The sequence below is a fragment of the Bemisia tabaci genome, chromosome 2 (assembly GCF_918797505.1).
Source record: "Bemisia tabaci chromosome 2, PGI_BMITA_v3".
In the NCBI taxonomy this organism is placed as follows: domain Eukaryota; kingdom Metazoa; phylum Arthropoda; class Insecta; order Hemiptera; family Aleyrodidae; genus Bemisia; species Bemisia tabaci.
In genome coordinates this window covers 12,971,853-12,995,483 of record NC_092794.1, presented here as the reverse complement: position 1 = coordinate 12,995,483, position 23,631 = coordinate 12,971,853, and the positions used below count along the sequence as shown (strand labels likewise).

At 42.6% G+C, this 23,631-nt stretch overlaps 1 protein-coding gene across 1 annotated transcript in view; it reads left to right on the top strand.

The window, feature by feature from the left end:
• Positions 1–793: 793 nt before the first annotated feature.
• LOC109033707 (DNA fragmentation factor-related protein 2) overlaps positions 794–23,631 on the top strand; it is a 34,298-nt gene continuing 11,460 nt past the window's right edge. The window contains exons 1-4 of the mRNA XM_072296715.1: positions 794–1,199; positions 15,080–15,176; positions 20,797–20,970; positions 22,000–22,629. Of these exons, the coding sequence (XP_072152816.1) occupies positions 1,188–1,199; positions 15,080–15,176; positions 20,797–20,970; positions 22,000–22,629 (913 nt within the window). The 5' untranslated portion in view covers positions 794–1,187. The remainder of the gene's footprint in view (positions 1,200–15,079; positions 15,177–20,796; positions 20,971–21,999; positions 22,630–23,631) is intronic.

Below are 23,631 nucleotides of genomic sequence, written 5' to 3'. Positions count from 1 at the left end.
AAAAACACGCTTGGATCTAGAGTCCGGACTCTTGGAAACGTCGACAAGAAAAAATACTCTTGATTCAATCGGATTTTAGCTTAAATCAAGAATAGCTCTTAATTTGAGCGGATTTCCTTTTGATTTAAGCAAAAATCTGATTGAATCAAGAGTATTTTTTCTTGTCAATGTTTCCAAGAGTCTGGACTCTAGATCCAATGTGTTTTTTTTCCAGTGGACTTCCCGTCAGACTTTATTTTTTCTTCGGAAAACTAATACTCGTAATTCATTATAAATCTTCTTGATTTTTCTTCAGCGTTAGCAAAATATTTTTCATGGATTCCAAACCATACACACGACTTGTTCCTCTTCGAAAAAGTGAAATCAGAGCGGAAATCCTGAAGCACCGCAACGGAGATACGTGGTTTCGCACTGTGCTCATCGATCCGTTAGTTTTGCTCGAAACGAATAGAATAGGAAGGGTAATTTTTGAGGGCCGTAATCGAGTCGGGTGTTTTCACTCATCTGTATCCGGTTCCTGGGATTGGCGAGCGTTATCGGCGGCGAAGGACTTGGGAGTGACTCCTCAATGCAGTTACAGGAGACTCGGGTCACTAGTGCGAAGGAAATGTTGTGTTGAAATTTTCAGATTCGGGAGTTGTGGTGGATGGAAGGCGTGGGTTTGGCAACGGTGGTGGAGTTTTGTGGGGGAGGGCGAATCGATGGCGAGTGTACGGGGCATGCGTCAAATGAGAGGAGCAACGCCGCACTGAAACATAGCGGAGGTGGCCTGCACCGGTTGGACAACCCCAGTTACCGCTCGGTCCTCGCTTCGCTGTAGCGCCGCGTCTCGCTCGGATCCGCAAGTTCCGTAACCCAGCTCCAACTCGCCACGCTCGGCCCCAACCCCAACCCGCTACGCCCTCTTCCCCAGCGCGACCCCGAGAACCCCCGAGCCCCCATGAAAAGCTAGTCCAAAATGGCCATCCCCTTCGATTGCCATTTGAATTTACCGCTCCGCCAGTTGACTTCCAGTTGCTTCGAGCCCCACTGACTCAGCCCCCGCGAAAAATCAATCCCCCCAACCTGCACCGCTTTAGTGTTTGCCATGGATAGCCCGCCGTGCGAGAGGATCCCATCCCTGGACTCGGCAGCAGAGGTTCTTAGCCGGGACTTCCTGCTATAGCCTACCACCAATATGACTTGGAATGGCTAGAGAGGTACGTGACCTCCCATTTTTGCCCGCCCCCCGTCGCAAGGGTTGTAGCGTAACCCATGCAGGCATAGTCAATTAGGGGATGCACCATTTGTGTTCTCATACTCGCTCTTATCATCAACTCTTATCTTAAATGATTGGACAGGTAGGTATACTGGAAATAAGCGGACACACCTTTTTCAAGGGTTTGTAAAGAAACCAAGTTAATCTCAACTTCGACACTGGAAAAATTTTCCACTTCGTTTCGTCCAACTCCTCACAATGGATTAGCTAAAATTTGTAAAATAATGAGTGCCCAGGTACTGTTCAATCCTCCCTGTTCTTCAATGCTTTAAGCCAGATTTTGCTTTACTCACCTCAGTCATAACAAAAATTGACAAATTTGTGTGATACGCCGCGTTAAGAGCGTTTGCAATTAATATTTTTGAACAGACGTTTCATGCTATTCACCTGTAGGCCATGAAACGGTGGAGATGTCTTTATATGACGAGTGCGGCAAGAGCACCTTGGCTCGGAGTTTAAGGGATAGCTCGACTGATGAATTTTGCCGCTGTCACCAACGACACAGAATGAAGTTGAACTTGTTGAGAACCAGATATTTAAAATTGTGTATTACACAACGTAGGTCAGTGAGAATTTATGTTGTGAAGAAACCGAGCATTATTTGGCGAATTATGACTGCTTTATAAAAATAGGTAAATAGCAACGTAAATAAGTATGTATTCAAAAACGAATGAAGCACACGTACCTATCTATGCCAAAGGGAACCAGGTGAAAATAAATTAAATCAAGAGAAACTATGGTACACGCAAATCTGATGCATAAAGTTCTTTTGACTTAATTCATTGTTTAATTCATTGTTGCAACCAGTTGCTGTATAGCAGCACTGGTTTGCTACCGAAATACGCCGGATATGAACATTCGGATGCTCTTACATTTCCTCCGAAAAAAAAAAACACTTCGATTCTAGGGTAATACTATGAATATATTTCCGTGAGATTTTCAGAAGTATCAAATTGAAAAGAAGGGAACTTCTGTGAAAAATTTAAGGCGAGAGACTCCCCAGATACCCAGAAAAGACTTATCTGAGTAAATCCGGCAACTAAGGAATGTTCATACGTCGCATTTTCCAAGCATGGTATAGTAGCTCTCGAGTGTTTTGTGCTGTGTTTACATATTTATTTCGTTATGTTTCTCCCTGAGGGTTCTGTCGCTGAAGTCCGTTTGCGCAACTCTTTGCAGCGAGTGATAGGAAGCTTGAAGTCGTCTTGTCAAACTTCCATTTTGTATGAGGACCAAGCCAATGAGCCTCCCAAGAGGTTAACCTCTCTGATTTATATAAAGAGACGTCGAGAAGACGTCACGATGGTTTTCATGGGATGGGCGAACTTGTTTCGAACAGACAAAGAAATTGGAGGTGTCCAACGCCTGAATGCAACTACCTATTCACACTTGTCGGAAGTGCGTGTTGTATCACACAAATTGAAGGAGCTCTGGCTTTCTTAATGACACACTTGTCGGAAGTGCGTGTTGTATCACAAAAATTGAAGGAGCTCTGTATTTCTTAATGACAATGCCTAAATGCAACAATGCGTGTTCAAGGGATTGATGTGTGTTCTACGTCGATGAGTAAAGTTGAAATATACGTATTCTCACTGTACCGATCATTGAGGTCAATTCCCAATATTCTGTCGTGCTAAGGAACAACGCCGTATGAGCATTCTGCTGTTGTCAAATTTCCTTCGATAAAATATTCATTTTCGAGGACAATAATGAATATTTTTCCTTGAAATTTTCAGACTCTTCTGATCAAATTACAAACAAAATTATCTGAGAAATTAGCAGAAAAATATTCGAAATTTTTTTCTGAAAATTAGTGATTTGACAGAGGAAACTTGGCAACGCCTGAAGACTCATACGGCGTTTTTCCTTAGTACGGCAGAATTCGACCCCGAGTTCCTCGTCTCCCGACCCAAAGTTACCGAGGAAAAAACCTGGGGTGGGTGATCTGGGATACCGTGCAGAACGATACTCGAAATTTGGGTTAGCCGTATAACGTCGCCGCAGCGTTGCAGTTTGTGGCAATGATTTGCGGAATTGATTACCAGATAAGGCACGAATTCAAGCATTCTGAAACATGTGTCCGCTTCGAAATTTCTAGTGAAACGCGACTCGCACAACGAAAATAACCGATATTTATTCTATACCAAGATAATAACGTTTTTATTTAGCTTTGGTTACGAAAAATTGGAATTTTCTGCTTACAAGAAAAACAGGAGTGTTTTCGAATCAAACCTCGCACCACATCCGTTTCGAAAGGCCTCTCGATTAAGCAGTGTCTCTTTCTTACCCTGTGCTGTTCAAAGTGTAAACAACGTGCAGCAGCTGAGCCAAAGTACCGAGATGGACGTTGCCATTTTTCTATACTACTAAGAATTTGCAACTTGGTTGGTGGTTCATTTTCATTAATATTCTTCATAATTATGCAAAGACGTATTCGACATAATTCTGGGTTGACGATATGCAATAAAAAACCTACCTAGTGCGGGACGTGACTTTTTGAACACCAAAATCCAGATTCCTGGTTCCTAATTACCCTGGTAAAAATTGACGATAGGAGTTGCGTTTCAAAATACCATAGGAGTTCTTATAGTCGACTGAAGAGGGCGATAGAAAGTCATATAGCTGGCTGTAGAAAGTGGAAAAAATCATACGGCCGGGCTACACGAAGCGATAAAAAATTATACAGCCGGGCTATAGTTCCTATCGCCGGGCTTTACACTTTATCGCCTGGCTGTTGTTTTTTCGCCATCGGCTATAAAAGGCTATAAGAAATTGTGTAGAAATTCGTGTGCTTTGTAAATCCTTAAGTTTGTACGGAATCACCTTAATATTTACAAAACGCGCTTTATATTTTCATTTACAACAAATTTTTTTTCATCAATTAAAATGAGAATAATCCATACAGAGTGTGCAAAAATTTCGAAGTCATGAGTTGAAAAACGCTGAATCCGCGAGATTAAATATTAGAACCTAACACAAAGCGGAGCGGCGGCGCACTGGCGCCTACAAACCTAACAGGGATACTTCACGCATTGCGCAATGCGTGAAGTATCCCTGTTAGGTTTGTAGGCGCCAAGGCGCGTTCAGCGCTGGCTGCCCGCCCGCGCCGCAGCGTACCACGGGCGCTTGAAGCAACTATTTCACACCAGAGGTATTGCACAGTATCATACGAAATTGAAGGCTCACCAACATAATAGGAATGGCAGGCATCCTTCATTAGTGCGGAGCTTTCCTCGCAAAATAAATCAAGATACTACGGCCCAAAAAGAGAGCGGTAGTCCAAAAACTCACTAAGTCCTAGCATCCGTATAATCAGTAACGTTTAGCATACACTTTATCGCCAGGCTGTTGCTTAATCGCCATCGGCTATAAAAGGCTATAAGAAATTGTGTTGCCGGCTATAGAAGCTATTGGAAATCTTACAGCCGGCTGTAGGTCTATGGTATTTTGAAACACAGATTCTGCTGCCAATTTTTACCTGAGTAGGCGAATTTCCGCGTGTAGATTCGGTTTAGGTTTTGACGTACTGCAATCGTAATTTGGCACTGTGATTAAGAAGCTGTAGCGCCCTCAACTGATAGTATATGCAACACGGACATCCCTTGAACACGAGTATCGTATCCAGTTTTTCTCTTCGAGAAACCAAGAGCGTCTTCAATTTTTCCGATATAAAGAAGAAATATGTCTCGTATAAATTTTGCTTAAATTGCTTCAATCTATAGGGAAACAGGGCCAGATTAAGGGGGTGGCCACATGGGCCGCGGCCCACGGCGGCAAATCTAGCGGGCGGCAAATTTTGCAATTTTTTTTAAATGCAGGTAGGTATTAAAACAAATTGGATTTAAAAAAAATTACAAACTAGAAAAGCAAAATCTCTCATTTTCTGAGAGTATAGTAATTTCTAATATTGTCGTCTTTCAGTGATACAAGAGACAGTCCCATTAATTAGTAGAGTTAAGAGAGAAACCAAACACGCAATTTGGCCCGGTACGGCGCGGTTAATAGAGAAATGATAACGAGGATTCCATATGAAAAGGAGAAGTCCTCGGCGCGGCGGTCGGCATGTAACACATTTTAGCGCCTACAAGACTGCAAGAATACTTCACGCATTGCGCCAAACACGGTGCGGTCTGCGCGACGCGGCGGTGGAAGTTAAAAGCATTAAACCGCATTTTCGTTTGTTCTTTCATAATTTTTTCGTTCATTTCTTATGAATGGAAAGCTTTGTCCACACAGAGAAGGTTTACGAAATTCGAGAGAAAAAGAGAAGGTCGCGGTTTAATATGTCGCTGGTTTCCTCATTATGTGACAAACTTAAATTCATACCATTAAACGCTTTCATTAATGGGCCTCCGTTAATAACTAGTTAAAGTATGAAATAAAAATACCATTGCATACTTTAACCAAAACCGCCCGTTATATTCATTAACTAGTAATAAATGTATATATTAACCGAATTACGCACTTTAACAGTATCAGATACATTGAATTTGACAGTTTTTGAAGTACTGTCTATGCTATTCGTTAATTTTTGAAGGCAAAAAATACTTATTTTGAAATTTCCACCTTTTTTGTGCTGTACTGGCACTTTCCGCCCCCCTCCCATGCGCCATATGTAACTCCCTCAGAAGAGAAAATCGGGTCTATTTGACTCAGCTTAGGATCTCCAGGGTTAGGCGCCAAAAAAGAATTCCCTAACATGGCACAACTGCCAATACCAATTATGCCGAAATACCGATTTTTCGATGTGCGCACTGTAGGCTGCCGTGATAAGGAAGAACGCAGTATGAACCTTCAGACGTTGCCAAATTTCCTTTGGCAAATCATGAATCTCAGGGAAAATTTAAGAATATTTTCCTCTCAATTTTTCAGAGAATTTTGTCCGTACTTTGATCTGAAGTTACTAAAAATTTCGTTGAAAAATACTCATAACTTTCTTCAGAAATGAACTTTTTATCAAAGGAAATTTGGCAACTCTCGAATGTTCATACGGCGTTTTTCCTTAGCACGGCAGAAGGGCCCTCAAGAGACCGCGATGGTGCAAGGCGAGGATTTGCAATGCTCCGCCCTATGCTGCTTATGAGATGTGTCGCTCAAATTCGGAAGAAAAGTGAAAGAAGAAAGCCCAATAACGTCTCTCTTATCCTCAGGGGCATGTTTACGTATCTTTTGAATCACCTTTACAAATAAGGCAAACGGGACATAACGCAACATGGATATAGAGCGTTGATGACGGCGCAGAGATACAACTATTCTTCCTTGATAGATGTCCGTGTTGCATCTGCAAAATTGAAGGCGCGATGGCGCGAGGCTGAACTTGCAACGCTCCGCTCTATGCTGCCGATAAGGCGTTGTTCAGATTCGGGAGAAAAGTTAAAAAACGAGGCCCGAATACGTTTCTCCGATCTTCGGCTGTGTTGACACTCGATTTTTTCTTTTTTTTCAATTTCATGTCTAATTCCTGATCATGTATTGCTAGATCTACATTTAAAGCTCGTATGCACCGACCCTACAAACTCGCGGGACAGGGACACGTGTTTTTTAGCGAGCCTTGGGTCAATTTGACCCGGCTTGGGCATCTAAAGGCTAACAATACATACATGTTACACATGAGGCTAACAATAAATGCATTGTGACGTACATTTTAACACGCAAAAACAAACGTTACATAATACCTTCTTCGACCCTCAAAATTGAAACCGGAAATGGAACCACCAAAATGATGGAATCGAAAAAAGTATGTGCAATTTTAAACATTTTTGGCGGTTGCATAACTTCCTATCAATATCAATATATTCTCAGATCACAGAAGAGTATCATCCCGTCGATGGTTTTGGGTTACATTGAAACAGAAACGCCACACAATGGATACAATGGGGCTTTTGATAATGCGCGAATTTAAAATTCTGAAATGTGTTCTCGCTTCAAAATTTCCATGTGAAACACGATTCGCTCAACGAAAATAACTGGTCTTACTTCAAAACCAAGATAATAGCGTTTTTATTTAGGATTGGTTACAAAAAGTCGGAATTTTCCGCCCATATGAAAACCAGAGCCTACTCGAATCAAATCGTACACCACCACGGTTTCGGCAGGGTTGTATATAAGTAGTGTTCCTTCAACACCCAATGTTTTTCAAAGCGGAAGCAAAGTGCAACAGCTGAACCGAGGCTCCGAGATAACCGTTGTCATATTTTCATTCCGCTAAGATTATCACGGTAACGATTAAAGTTCGGAATAAGTTCGTATAAAGAGGCAATGCTGCTGTTATCAGTATAAGCATTCCCTTGATTTTAGTCAATTAATTTTTTAGTTTGATTGGTTATATTAGCATTTTAGCTTCGAATTTTTAAAGTTTTGACGATAATTCATTGGTTTTTGAGAAACTTTCTCAGAAATTCCTCCAATATACTTTGGTTATGAACACGTTTTCGCGCGCTTCTAATCGTGTAACCAATCGGAAAATGGACTATCCAGCTGAAATAGTTTTCATACGGTAGAAACATGCATTTTGTGGATAATCCACCTTTTGATCGGTCGCGATCAGTGCAATCACTTCTCCGTGTTAGACAGGAATGATAGCGCCCGCTTTTATTCTAGGTTACCCTCGCTAGAACGTTTACAGGTCCTAACAATCCCATTTGCATCTTCCCATCCCATCCATTGAAAAAAAAAAAAAAAATTGAATGTTTAAAGCAAAAAAAGAGAAAATGAAGAAAAACCCAATGCGATTTCTACAATCAAGTGAACATTCGCTTTTTGAAAAATTTTTACGTAGTTTTCCGTTTTGATAAGTTGTATTATGCTTTATCCCAACCTAGAATAATGTGCATAATTTTCAAGAGAGGAAGGAATGAAAGCATAAAACTTGCAGACCAATGAGGAGGTAGCGGCACATATTTTCTACGTTGAAAGGATTGAAATAATTACTGTACTCTCCCCATAAGAATTCTACAAGGCCTTCAAAGATTATGTCCGTTGGGGTAGGTTTATCTCATCTTTCGGATATGCTAAGAAAAACTATTCACACGCGTTGAGAACCCCAGGAAAACTGTCAAACCTTGTTCGCTCCACCAGGAACCTCGGTTTCGGTTGCTGAGATGCACTTGGTTCCGAATGCCAAACGCTTGCTAGTTATGTCGCAGTTTTATTTTATTGCTCAGTTTTATTGGCTCTTTTATTGCGCTGAGCGGCATAAAAATACGTTTCTATAGCAAAACATAAAAATCGATTAATTTGTATTTTGCTAGAGTTTGTTAAAATCTACCGGAAGGGAAAGCAAATTCCTCTTCAGAAGATGACCGAGGAGCCAGGAGCTCAGGTCTTCTTGCGGAGAACGACTTACCTGATTTTTCGTATTATGAAGATTGAAGAATATTTGTAAAAATTGTTGCTAATTTAAAATATGCGTGTATTTTACTTTCAGTCATTTCAATTATTTTTTTTTTTCAGAACAAGTAGGGAGTTGATTCCCAGGGAATCCAAATTTCATCATCCCACAGTCCCCCGGTTCCTTTCGAGAGGTAAAGAGGAGGCCTAACTTGAAAAATCGGAGTTTCCATCACACTTGTACACACTTTTAAAGTGTATTTATTGAAATCAGAAAGCACGGAAAATTTTAGCCTAGATCGACACCAAAAAGTCAAAAATTGCTCCGAAACACTGACCCCTGAAGTTGGGGAACAAAATTCCCTCAATACAATGATAGCTCGCGCTTAGTTGGCACAGAGGCTTGCAGGGCCGGATTTTCCTACTTGCCGCCCCTATCTCATTCGTTTTGAAACATCAATAAAAACCATCAAGTGAACGTGCCAGCGGGGGAGGGCTGCATAAGACGCGTTTACTCGTGTTGAACACATTTTTTGGGAAAGCCCTGTCAACACTACTAGCAAAAGGTCACGGAACTTTGCGCGAAAGTCAAGTTTCGTAAACCTATCTCTAATGGACAAGGCCTTCCATTCTTAAGAAATGAACGAGAAAATTATGAAAGAACAAACACAAAATTTGGTTCAATGATTTTAACTTCCGCCGCCGCGCCGCGCCGACCGCACCGTGTTTGGCGCAATGCGTGAAGTATTCACGCAGTCTTGTAGGCGCTATGCGTTTCACGCTGACCGCTCTGTGTTTGGCGCAATGCGTGAAGTATTCATGCATTCTTGTAGGCGCTATCCGTTTTACGCTGACCACAATTACCGCACTGTGTTTGATGCAATGCGTGAAGTATTCGTGCAGTCTTGTAGGCGCTAATATGTGTTACATGCCGATTGCCGCGCCGAGGGCTTCTCCTTTTCATCTCAAGTCCTCGTCATCATTTCTCCCTAAGTCGGGCGCGTTCCAGGCCAAATTGTGTGTTTGGTTTCTCTCTTAACTCGACTAATTAAAGGTGCTGTCTCTTGTATCACTGAAAGACGACAAAATTAGACATTACTATACTCTCAGGAAATGAGAGATTTTGTAGCCTTTTCTCGTTTGTAATTTTTTTTTTCTAAATCCGATTTTTTTTATACCTACATTTAAAAAAATTGCAAAATTTGCCGCCCCCTAGATTTGCCGCCATTGGCCGTGGCCCATGTGGCCATCCCCTTAATCCGGCCCTGGAGGCTTGGAGAAAAGGTGTTCTCATTGGTAATTGACCCCGCACGGAATCCGAATGTGATGGTCCCAAAGTTCCTCAGGGCCTCGCTGATGTGCTTTTGAACGAGCCATAGACTTGCTAAATGTATAAATGGAGGCTTCCACGGGCTGATTATTGAAATTGGTAGACATCGCGATAAACAAAGAAGACATAGTGAGTATGGAGCGATCCTATTGGTTGAAACGGGTGGTTTTTTTTAGACTAAGGGGGAAAACGATAGACTGACTAAAGGTCTCTTGTTCTTGTCAGTTTCCATTAGTCAGTCTATCACTTACCCATCTTTTGTCTATTGCAAGTACACGCTTCCACTGACAGGATCGCTTCATTTCCCCTATATCTTCTCTGTCTATCGATTTGTCTATCAAAGTAGACAAAAGGGATATGGAGGGATCCTATTGGTGGAAGCGGGTGGTTGCAATGGACAAAGGAGGTAGGTAAGAGACTAGCTAGTGGCAATTCACGAGAGACCCTATAGTAGGTCCATAATTTTCTCCATAAATCTATTGGAACTACCCATTTCAACCGGTGGGATCGCTCCATACTCTCTGTTTCTATTTTGTCTATTGCTTTGTCTATCAAATTCAATAATCAGCCCCCAGCCCAATCTACCCCATCAGTAAGGTTTTAGGGGGCCTCAAGACGGTCAGATTTTGATTCCTTGTGGTCAATTATCCATGAAAACATTTTTTTCTCGGCCTCTATGCTCATTTGGAAATCCAGCCGTATACTCAGGGCCCTACGGGCCCCCACTTTCCCGGTCGCATGGGTCCCCTAGAACCGTTTTTTTCTATTATTCTTCGCAATTATTTTATCTCTGCGAGTGGTCTGATCAAATCTTCCGACTTCTTTGGAAGTCTTGGAGATTTTGGAGAGTTGGAGAGGTCGTGAAACTGGAATTTCAGGGATCATGGGCCCTTTAAGTTTAGGCTTTATGACTCCAAATTGAGGTCATGAGGACCCTTCGAGGGTAACGAATAATACCGCTTAACTGACAATTTTGGCAAAAAAAGAGTCAGCGACCTCCCCGCATGCCGCAGTATAAAATACACAAGCTGATGATTTTAGTTTTTTTTCCAATTCTGTGGGAGAGCGCTTCAATAACGCTGTAATACATGAAACAAAAACCACACAAATCAAACCTTAACATTACAAAAATAACGAAGTTTTTTCTTCGTTCTGCAAATTCGTCAGTTTGCTGATAGGCGGTATTGTTCGCTAGTCATCGCTTCGTTTCTTGGAGACGTGGACAGCCTTCAATTTACAAAGCATACAACCCGCAATGTGCGGCACCCCGGGCCCCTGAGCGCTAATCCCAGGGTTGCCACAGTCAGGGAATATCGGGAAAACCGGGAAATGTCAGGGAACTTCAAAAAGTCAGGAAAAATCTGGAAATGTCAGGGAAAAATTTTCAAATCACCTTCATTTGCTTTCTTGAGTGGGTTTGACGTTCCGGACAACAAATTTTGCCTGAAAACTATTTCAAACTATATATTTTTAAAAATCTGGCATTCGTCCAATTGTCAGGGAATTTCACCGAAATCTGTCAGGAAAATCAGGGAAATCAGGGATATATCAGGGAATTTAATTTTTTAAATTCTGTGGCAACCCTGTAATCCGGCCTTGAGTATATTAAGGTGGGGGGGAGGGGCTCTGTTTTCCAAATTCGAGGGCCTTACATCGAACAGACGTATCTCTTCCAATCGGCAGGACGCTGGAGCTGATCTCCGGCGAAAAAAAATTCGCTCCCTCTCTCCGACACTCCCGAGAGCGGGCCGCTGCGAGGGAACGTTTTCCGAGGGCGGCCATGGGGGCGCTGTTTTCGTTGCACGGGAAACATTAACATGTAATGGAAGATGCTCAGGTAAATAATAACTTGCTAATAACTCCTGGGAGTAGGGGGGGGGGTGGGGTGGGGGGGAGGGGCCGAGTGAAAAGCCTTATTCGAGCGATGAGTGTGGTTGCGCTCTCCACTCACTCCCAGATAGTGGCATGTCCTCAGCTCTCCCCTCTATGCAATCGGCGTCGCTCCCCCTCCCCTCCCCTCCCCTCCCGCCCCTCTACTTGGCATACTTCGATTGACCTACAATTCGGGACGTCTACTCACCCAGCTTCCCGCGCTCCTCGTCCCCCCCCACCCCACCCCCCCGTTCCCATCCCCGTCCCGTATTCCGCAGTCCAGAGACTTTACGTCTAATAATTTTGTGGCTTTCGGCACACCCTTTCCTTCCCGTTTCTCCTAACGTCATCACCCTTTTAGCGAAGCTCCTTAAAAAATAATTATCGATATCCACACCTAAAGTCGATAAATGCGTACCTCGAACTCAAAGTTTATACATGGACCGCGTTCAGCAGAAAGGAGCCAAGCCACATCAGCGGGCTAATTATTGAAATTGATAGACAAAGCAATAGACAAAGAAGACATAAAGGATTTGGAGGGATCCTATTGGTAGAAGCGGATGGTTGCAATGGACAAAGGAGGTAGGTAATAGACTAACTAACGGCAACCCACGAGAGACCCGACAGTTAGTCTATCATTTTTCCCTTTAGTTTATGAAAACTATACTCATTTCAACCAATAGGATTGCTTTATACCCCCTATGTCTTCTTTGTCTATAGCTTTGTCTATCAACTTCAATAATCGGCCTGCAGATATTGCCAAATTTATTCGGGCAATTTTTTTTTATTCGGATGTTTTTCTTTTATTTTATTTTATTTATATTTTATTTATACTTTCTTACATGAAAACCGTCACGCGGATTTTTGTGAAAATTTCAGTGAATTTTCTGCGCACCACGAAGCAAATTCCTCGAAATTTTCAAAACAATCCTCGCGAACGTTCTTTTGTAAAAAATTTAATTGCCCAGTTAAATTTGGCAATGGCCGATGTGGCGTCGGTCCTGTCTGCTTAACGCGGTCCAAATGTACAATTTTTCATTTGTATGTAAAAGAAAACTGACCGGAAGGTCTCGCTTGAAATTTTCTGTGAATTTTTATGAGTGAGTAGAAAAAAGTCACAGAAATCACCATGGCAACTTGTTGATCAGTGTCCTCCTTGAAAAATAAAACATGAACCGAGATGGGGATAGTCGAAGATACGCACTTTTCGACTTGTTACATCTATCAGATCTCGATCGCACATAGATTGCGGTGGTGGCACTGTGGCTGGCCCTCTATGGGAAAAGGGACCTCTATATCCATGTACTCCATATTGTAAGTTATTAATATCAAAGCAAAGAGGTGTGTTCTACTAACATTTTAGTATAAAGAACGCTTAAAAATGTAAGAAGAGAACCGGGATTGTAGTAGTTCAAAGTTTGCTGTACATTGTTTCAGGAAAAAATTATCTAAAATTCGAGCGTTATCATAGAGAGAAAACTTCGGTTCGTAAGGGACACCAACGTTTTAAGTCCAGAAAACCAATTAGAAGCAAGGATGGATCTTGGTTTTAAATAATTTGTTAGTAAAACTGCAAGAACGCATGTATCGATCGCGGTGTTAAAAAATCTCCGGTCTTTCTATATTTTTTCAAAGGAGACCAAACGAACATGAGGTAAGATAGGAAGTGTGAAACGCCGCAAACCAATATTCACACGTTCCTGCAGTTTTACCTTTGAAATATTTTGTCAGAGAAAATTTGGCAACGTTTGAATGATAAACAGCTTATTCCCTGAGCAAGGTCCAATAACTATTGTTTCCCAACCAATGTGTCAATAAAAACCATCAAAAGAACGTGCCGAAGGAAAAGGGGTGCGTAAGACGCGTTTACTCGTGTTGGACACATTTTTTGGGAAAGCCCTGTCAACACTACTAGCAAAATTTCCCGGAACTTTGCGCGAATGTTAAATTTCGTAAATCTTCTCTGTGTGGACAAGGCCTTCCATTCATAAGAAATGAACGAAAAAATTATGAAAGAACAAACATAAATGTGGTTTAATGCTTTTAACTTCCACCGCCGCGTCGCGCAGACCGCACCGTGTTTGGCGCAATGCGTGAAGTATTCGTGCAGTCTTGTAGGCGCTAATATGTGTTACATGCCGACCGCCGCGCCGAGGGCTTCTCCTTTTCATCTCGAGTCCTCGTCATCATTTCTATCTAAAGTCGCGCCGCACCGGGCCAAATTGCGTGTTTGGTTTCTCTCTTAACTCGACTAATTAAAGGTGCTGTCTCTTGTATCACCGAAAGACGACAAAATTAGAAATTACTATACTCTCAGGAAATGAGAGATTTTGTCGCCTTTTCAAGTTTGTAATTTTTTTTCTTATACCTACATTCAAAAAATTGCAAAATTTGCTGCCCCCTAAATTTGCCGCCATGGGCCGCGGCTCATGTGGCCAAACCCTAAATCCGGCCCTGCCCCCCCCCCCCCTAAAAAAATTCCTAGTTCCGCCCATTTTGACACGAAATCTGCCACGTCGCAGGTGGAGATACGTGGTTTCGCAGTTTGGCTATTGATACGCTCATCGGGATTTTCGTACGTTACAGTGGCGTGGCGTGGCATGTTCTGTAGTGAATGATTAACCTGCCATTTAAACCTATGGAAAAGGATCGATTATCAGGGTGTTCTTGAGGAGCGCTTTAATAATCGATTCTTTACCACAGCTTCAGATTAGGAAAATATCGATACCCGACGATTCATGCTTCGCCACTGGTGTGATACTACTTAGAGAAAATATATTCACTTGCCTGTATCTCTTGCGTGCAACGGACCAAAAGAGAATTTGCAGGTGTCGGAAATTTGATGAATTTTGTGTTTAGGTGGAAACTGCTAAGTGAACTGAACACAAGGATACCGAAAAGATATGACAAAATCATCTAATCTGCTAGAATACGTGTGTTTAAATGAGAAATGCCGCCAGATGACGTCACTAGGCGGTGCATTTTCTCACTTTTAAACCTATTTATACTTTACTTCCCATATCAGAAAAAAAATTATAAAAAATACCGTGGAATCAGCTCTTTAATCACTTTCAGATGAAGCAATACAAAATTTGCATGCAAATTCTCCATTGTCAAAAATGATGAGAAAAAGTACTGTGTGCAGGTTTTATGCAGGTGTACAGAGTATAAACATTGATTGATACTGATTGGTATATAATAAATAGGTTGTATTAAATTATGGATACCGATATTGATATGGGCACCGTTATTGAATACTGATCCAAGGTTGACCTTTTTGTTTGTTCTAGGACTTGCGAGGACGTCGGCCTTTTAAGATTTGGGATTGCTTGAGAAACGTCAGAAAGAGCTTGGTCGTCAACACGCTAAAAGATTTAGAAATCCGAGGTGAGTTATACTTCAAGTTCCTTTACCTTATGTATAAAATCTCATTCGTAGTAGACATGTAGATATCTTTTTCAGAACGTTTTTTACCTACTATGAATTTAAGATGAAGTAAGTTCTACTGCATCAGTAGAGTGTTTTAGGCCTCATCCATTATCTATCGTTTGATAGATATGGTTGGAACTATCGAAAAATACGGGCTCCTAGGGAGTTCAGATAGAGTAATAACTTTTAATGGGTGAATGAGTTTTAAACTGATATTTGGACGCATTTATACGACGGGAGCTCATGTACATTGGAAGATTTGAGAGGGGACTTAACAGTTGAGGATCTCAGTGGCGTGGCGTGTTTTGCGATATATCGATTGATCTGTCATTTAAACCCATAGAAAAGGATCGATAAACAGAGTGTTCGCAGCGAACACCTTAATAATTGATTATTTACCGCAGCTTCAAATGGGAAAATATCGATACTCGATCACTCACGCCACGCCACCGTTATCGATGCCCTGGTAAAAATTGGCGATAGGAGCTGCGTTTCAAAATACCATAGGAGTTCTTATAGCCGACTGAAGAGGGCGATAGAAAATCATATAGCTGGCTGTAGAAAGTGGAAAAAATCATACGGCCGGGCTACACGAAGCGATAAAAAATTATACAGCCGGGCTATAGTTCCTATCGCCGGGCTTTACACTTTATCGCCTGGCTGTTGCTTTTTCGCCATCGGCTATGAAAGGCTATAAGAAATTGTGTAGAAATTCGTGTGCTTTGTAAATCCTTAAGTTTGTACGGAATCACCTTAATATTTACAAAACGCGCTTTATATTTTCATTTACAACATATTTTTTTTCATCAATTAAAATGAGAATAATCCATACAGAGTGTGCAAACATTTCAAAGTCATGAGTTGAAAAACGCTGAATCCGCGAGATTAAATATTAGAGCCTAACACAAAGCGGAGCGGCGGCGCACTGGCGCCTACAAACCTAACAGGGATACTTCACGCATTGCGCAATGCGTGAAGTATCCCTGTTAGGTTTGTAGGCGCCAATGCGCGTTCAGCGCTGGCTGCCCGCCGCCGCGCCGCGCCGCAGCGTACCACGGCGCTTGAAGCAACTATTTCACACCAGAGGTATTGCACAGTATCATACGAAATTGAAGGCTCTCCAACATATTAGGAATGGCAGGCATCCTTCATAAGTGCGGAGCTTTCCTCGCAAAATAAATCAAGATACTACGGCCCAAAAAGAGAGCGGTAGTCCAAAAACTCACTAAGTCCTAGCATCCGTAAATCAGTAACGTTTAGCATACACTTTATCGCCAGGCTGTTGCTTAATCACCATCGGCTATAAAAGGCTATAAGAAATTGTGTTGCCGGCTATAGAAGCTATTGGAAATCTTACAGCCGGCTGTAGGTCAATGGTATTTTGGAACACAGATTCTACTGCCAATTTTTATCAGGGTGGTGAAACTCGGAAACTATTTACCTCGATTGTTGTTGGCTTTGAAATAGCTGCAGAAATGAGATGCAGGGGATGTCTTTGGCCTGCCGTCAAAATCTTGAATAATTAGTTAAGACTAAAAATACATTTTCTATGTACACTTTTCCAACAATTATCGAAGGGAAAGTGAAGAGCCATAGATTATGAAGGTACATTAATCAGTGTCCTTAACTGAGGATGACAGAAAAAACGCACAACTTCATGAGACAGAATTATTATTAAAACTTCCCTTTATTTTTGGCATAAAATGAATGATTACTGTAAATATCATTTTTAATAGTATTGTGTTTTGATATTATGCTTCATATTAAGGTGAATGCATAAATGATGAACGGGTTTATTAAATTGACTAATTTAACCAAAAATGGCAGTTTTCACATTACATAATTACAAAACCTTTCAATTTTTAGTTTGCCAACTCCTAGTGGGTCTTTTTTTTTCATGCGTAAATGAGTACCTACGCTTTCCTCACATGACAGAGCAAAGGTTTTTTACATAATTTTTAACACCAATCTTAACGCAAATTTATACTTTGTATTGCATAGTTTATTTGACCCTTGATGTCTCAGACTGTAGATTTAAGAGATTGTCGGAGTAATTTTTTTTTTTTTTTTTTAAATATGATAGATAATTTCACATTTGCACTGTCCATACTCTCTTAAAATCGAGTGAGCTTATAATCTGATGTCTATCACTAAAAAATGAGCTATGTTGCTGCAACCGCAATATCTAAGCTAGTTAGGTTAATTGCTTTTAAAATTCTGGCCCTAATACCAGTGCTTTTAAGACACGACTTACGCCTTTAAAATGACGGATTAGTGGTCATGAATTGACTTGAACATTTTGAATAGTTACTTCGACTTTTGCTTCATTCTTGATTTGCAACAGTGTCAACAAGTGTACTGTTGTCCCGCAAGTGCATCAGCTAATGCCAACCGTAGAGGGGATGGCTTAATTTAAAGACTTTCAAATTTCAAAAGCAGATTATATGTTTAAAATTCGAGTAATCTGTTGTCACACGTGTGTTGTATACGTGAAATTACGGGCTATTTTGGCGTCAACTAAGATGTATTAGGTTTACAAATGTCTCTTTTTTCAAAACTCCCACTGCAAATCTGAAAAAGGTTCTGTAACAGCGCTCATTTCAAACAAAATTGCTTTGTCACCTTCACTTCAAACACCGAAACCGATATATTATTTCAGCGGAATCGGATATTTTCGGAAACACTGTACTGACTGAAAGCAAAATAATTAAAATATCGCAACTAAAATGCAGTTTTAAAAGGCGACAGCAGATCCTGAGGGGCTGTGAAAATGTTTCGCAAATTTTGCCACCGAAAACTTTTTGGCCAATCACTGCGAATGTCGATTCTGCAAATCGCACCATTCGGCAACATCAAATTAATGCTACAAGGCCTATCCGATTTCCGCGTTGCTATATGGACGACTCAAATGTATATATTTCACGATTTAAGTAACCAGCAAATAAAAATCAAATATAGTTAGTCAGATTTTTTTTCAAATCGCGACGGCGCATCGGATAACCTTTTCTGAGAGCTGTGGCGTCTGCGCAATGATTTTGGAAGCAGCTTGGTCAATGCACAGCCCCCCCCCCCCCCCCCCCATGCATAAAAATACCCCTCGAACACAACTAGCGAATGCAGCTAGGTATACAGCTATTACGAAAACCAAAACGCCCGTAATTTCGTGTGTATGCAACATGGACATCCCTTGAGCACGAAGAGTTGTATCCACATTTTTGCCTTGAGTAAGTCAAGGCGCCTGCTATTTTCCACCTATAAAGACGGAGCGCGCTCCGTTATTGCACCGTCCATGAAAAATGAGTGACGTCTCCAGTTTTTTAACTAGTTGGGCACGTGAAAGGTTGTCTCTTTTTTGGGGGGCCAGGATTTTAACAGCAAAATATCTGATGCCGAAGCGCACAAGTCTAACTTAGATTCGCCAATGAGTGAAGCACAAGATGACACCGACAGAAACTCCGAGGTGTATATTGTGACTGCTGAGAGGAGTGTCTTGCGGTTGAACAGCGATATTTTTGATGTTCCACTCAGTGTGTCCCTACATTAGAGTCGCCATGTCCTGGAGCGCCGCTGAAGTCAATCTTCGTACGGTGGTTTTCCAGCTCTCTGTTCGCCGATTGTTGGGATCAGGTTGGGACCAATTTTACAGTTTTTAACGAGGCGGTTCATGGCGGAATCAGGCTTTTTCGGGATTTGTTAAAAAGTAGTAAGTCCCGCATAAAAAATCCCCAATTATAATCGATTATCGCAAATTTTGGAAAACGATGTTTACCAACGTCATAGCATCAATAAAAAAGATACGTGCCTCCCGGTTTTTCGTTAATTAATTTTTATGTTAGCGCCTTGAGGGAAGCCAGGAGCTAGGAATCCGCGTATGTGGCATGGGCAGTCCCTGCACACTAGTTTTAGAAGCACTGGACAAAACAGCGTTTTCATCGGTGCTACAGCACACAGCGACTCTCATGTATTCTATGAGAGGGATACGTTTTGAATAGATCCCTAGTGCAAATTTATTTACCTATTTAAACATATTTAAAACCCTAATCCCTATATTTAACCCCCCCCCCCTTTTGAGACCTATTTTAAATCTCCAAACGGCCAGATTGCTTGTCTGACGATTCTTAAGTGATTCCTCAACGGAGAACGAAGAGATTGCTGGTCTCTCATAACTGGATTGCATTTTGTAGTAAGGAACCACTATTTCCGGTTCATTTTAGAAACAACATATATGCCATTGGTTTCCCTATGCAGATACGTGTTTTCATGGAAGAGCCAGAAATTATGGTTCCTTATTGCAAAATGTAATCTCACTGATTGGAAATAAATTTTAGGGATAAACTAAAGTGCTAATCTATCAAATCAACTCAAATCTAACTGATACCCAAGCGCGTCAAAGGGAAGGATGAAAGTGAAAAGTACTTTGGACACAGAGCAATTTTAACTTTTGAGCCAATCAAGTTGCCTATCCGATTATATGGAGGCGATTCAATCATAGAGAAACCATTGACTGCTAAAGCATACACACGGAAATTTTAACGGAAGGAATGTAGACATAGACATACATTTGACTTTGAAATAACTTCGAAAATACGGGCCAGATGAAAATGACCAGCCAAAAATCAAAATGATTTGCCGGATGGCCCACTTGATCAATAAATGGAGCTCCTGAATGTGCCAGGAATTTGCGATTTAAGTACTGATTCCTATGTAAAATTTTGCGAGAGACACGATGGTGCCACTGATTTTCTCTAGTTTCAACTCCAAAGCTCAAACAAGCTCTCAAAGTTGAGGCTGCAATGGAGGGGATGGAGTAACCCACGCTACCCTGAAAGTCCAAATCTTTATTAGTAAGTCTCTTTATTCTACGTATGTCAAGACAAACTCTCTATGTAAAGAAAGAGAGAGCAAATACATCAAAAGGGTTGCCACTTCATTTGGGGACTCCAGAATTGAAAACACGGCAACCCTGCTAATGTATTTACTCCCCATCTTTGCGTGGAAAGTTTATATGTACGTAGATATAGAGGTGGACTCTCAGGGTAGCGTTAGAGTCCCTTTGTATTGAGAGTAAAGACGATGTAAATCCATTTCTGATTGATTCTCGTATTTTAGGTCCTCGCAGTGTTACAAACGGGAATAAAGATTACACTTTCACCAATTGCAAAGATTATAAACTGGAATGGACCGTGGAATTGCGGGTACGGCAAGGAAAAAATGGAACGGAGACAGGAATACGGGATTGAGTTGATCAAAGATTACAAAAAACGTCCGATTTGTGTAATCTTTATTCCCGTTTGTGACATCCGCGATCCGCGCTGTCTTAACTCTCTCTGTAAAGGGACTCTAGGTAACGCGGGATATTCCCTCCATTAGGACCTCAACTTTGAGAACTTTTTCGAGCTTCGGAGTTGATTTCAGAGAAAACCAGTGGCACCATCGTGTTTCTCGCGAAATTTTACGAGAGTTTAAGCACTTAAACCGCAAATCCCTCATGCAGTCACGCATGCAAGGGCTCCATCAATAAATCGTTCTAATCAGTGTGTGCTGGAGCTAAAATCTAACGGGACTACATATGTTACAGGCAAAGAAAAACTAGGCGTTCCTGCAAATGAGGCAGTGCGGTTAGTGCTCGAAGCCGACGGAACTCAGGTTGAGGATGGAGAGTATTTCAGAACACTGCCAGACAATACTGTCATCCTGTTCCTCCGAGCGGGTGAACGTTGGCATCCCACAGGAGCGGATGTCATTCGCACAGGTATGCCGCTATATCACAAATTAAATGTGAGTGTCCATGGGAAATAGGACCTTAGGGCCAAAAATTTCAAGATGAGGATATTAGAACCGCTCCTCAAAGAAATTTATTAAGACCAAATTGGTCCAAAAAATGCTCTAGAATGTTTTACTGAACCGGAGTTGTAAACATTTGAAGTCAGTAGTTCAAGAAAATGAAGTTCCGAGAAAAAATACTAACAGTTTCGATCTGTTATGTTCAAGGCTTAAAATTTGCAGATTGAAATGAAACTTGATTGATTGAAAATTGATTTCCCCGCGAAATGGTATGGATCCAGCACCATTGGCCGAACATACAGTTCGGGCCACTTCTTAGTGTTTTTTCTCTCAGTTAAGCTTTAGGAGGTTTACTAATTGGTCGTTGGATTGTTGCAGTAATTTCGGCGATACCGAAGATCGTGTGCGAGACGATTCACGCGCTAGAGCTGGACCACGAGACAACATTTACAACATATTTTTTTTCATAAATTAAAATGAGAATAATCCATACAGAGTGTGCAAACATTTCAAAGTCATGAGTTGAAAAACGCTGACTCCACGAGATTAAATATTAGAGCCTAACATAAAGCGGAGCGGCGGCGCACTGGCGCCTACAAACCTAACAGGGATACTTCACGCATTGCGCAATGCGTGAAGTATCCCTGTTAGGTTTGTAGGCGCCAATGCGCGTTTTGCGCTGGCTGCCCGCCGCGCCGCAGCGTACCACGGCGCTTGAAGCAACTATTTCACACCAGAGCAATTGCACAGTATCATACGAAATTGAAGGCTCTCCAACATATTAGGAATGGCAGGCATCCTTCATAAGTGCGGAGCTTTCCTCGCAAAATAAATCAAGATACTACGTCCCAAAAAGAGAGTGGTAGTCCAAAAACTCACTAAGAAATGGTATGGATCCAGCACCGTTGGCCGAACATACAGTTCGGTCCACTTCTTAGTGTTTTTTCTCTCAGTTAAGCCTTAGGAGGTTTACTAATTGGTCGTTGGATTGTTGCAGCAATTTCGGCGATACCGAAGATCGTGTGCGAGACGATTCACGCGCTAGAGCTGGACCATGAGACTCCGTCGTGGAAGATAATGGACAACAAGGGGCGAGTGACGGTGGTGCTGCACTGGGACCAGAGGCCGGGGCAGTCGAGCCACGGGACGGCGGCCTCGAGCGCGGCCGGGACGCCGAAGAAGCAGTCGTCGCTGGTGGTCCAGTCCAGCCTGGACGGGGGCGGGAGCCTCAACGGCGGCGCCCCCTCCCGCTTCACGCCGAGCCCCCAGATCACGGTGATCAACCACGATGAGATCCAGAGCGGCTCCTCGGTCTACCACCCGCATCCGCGGCTCATCAAACAGGGTAGCTCCCTCGAGAGCACTAGCATACACATCCACACACCAGAGTGTTCAAACCACATGCACCAGCCGACCGCCTCCAGGAGCGGGAGCCCCAGCAACCAGAACGGGGAGTGCGACTTCCACTGCTGCGCCCTCCACGAGGAGGGGCGCAAGATCGCCGTCCACAAGTCCGTGGCCACCTCCCCCATCCAGGACTCCCTCTCGGCATCGCCGCAGCACCCCTCCTCCATGGCCGACGGCACCCGCAAGCCTGGCCCTGCCAAGGGACACGTCCGTTTTTTAGGTACGTATCCCAGTACGAAGGATGAAGGGGGTGGGGGTGAAGGGGGGTGAGGGGTGTGAAGGAGGGGTGAAGGGGGTGAAGGGGGGTGAAGGGGGTGAAAGGGGTGAAGGGGGGTGAAGGGAGGTGAAGGGGGTGAAGGGGGGTGAAGGGGGTGGGGTGAAGGGGGGTGAAGGGGGGTGAAGGGGGGTGAAGGGGGTGAAGGGGGTGAAGGGGGGTGAAGGGGGTGAAGGGGGTGAAGGGGGTGAAGGGGGGTGAAGGGGGTGAAGGGGGGTGAAGGGGGGTGAAGGGGGGTGAAGGGGGTGAAGGGGGTGAAGGGGGTGAAGGGGGTGAAGGGGGTGAAGGGGGTGGGGGAGATGAAGGGGAGAAGGGGGTGGGGGAGGGGGTGCCAGGGTGAAGTTCATTATTGATTTTTATTTTGTTATTGCCATTGAGTAAATATTAACATGATGTTTACAGGTTTCTGCGAAGTGAGAAAAAAATGAAATTAGGTCAAAGAATTTACCAATAAAGGGCATTGTGGCTAAGGCACAAAGAAAGTGAAGACTATGCGCCTCTGCTGGTCGTGGCATTACTGGAATCCACCATTTGTCATTCGTCGGCTACGAGTTGGTCCAGAATTACTCTCTTTGGCTCCAAGATGTGCTTGACATAGTCCTGGACAAGTCTCCAGTTTCTGCGAGAATCATTGTTAATATTGATCGAGAGAGCGATATACATAATTATTCCTTAGTCGATAGACAAAATGGAAAAGTGGGATTTGACGTAAAATCAAAAGGCGAACTGAGCGCCAAAATATGCTAATTAATGAGCCTTGGGCATGTGATAAGAGCGTTAGTCTCCGTCGTCGCAGCTGACGTCATGGCGTTTTATAATTCCCACACTCATTTCTACGGCCCTCAACTAACGGCCTGCCAGCCGATTATTGACATTGATAGATATAGTGATAGACAAAGCAGACAAAAGGGATATAGAGGGATCTTATCGCTGGAAGCGGATGGTTGC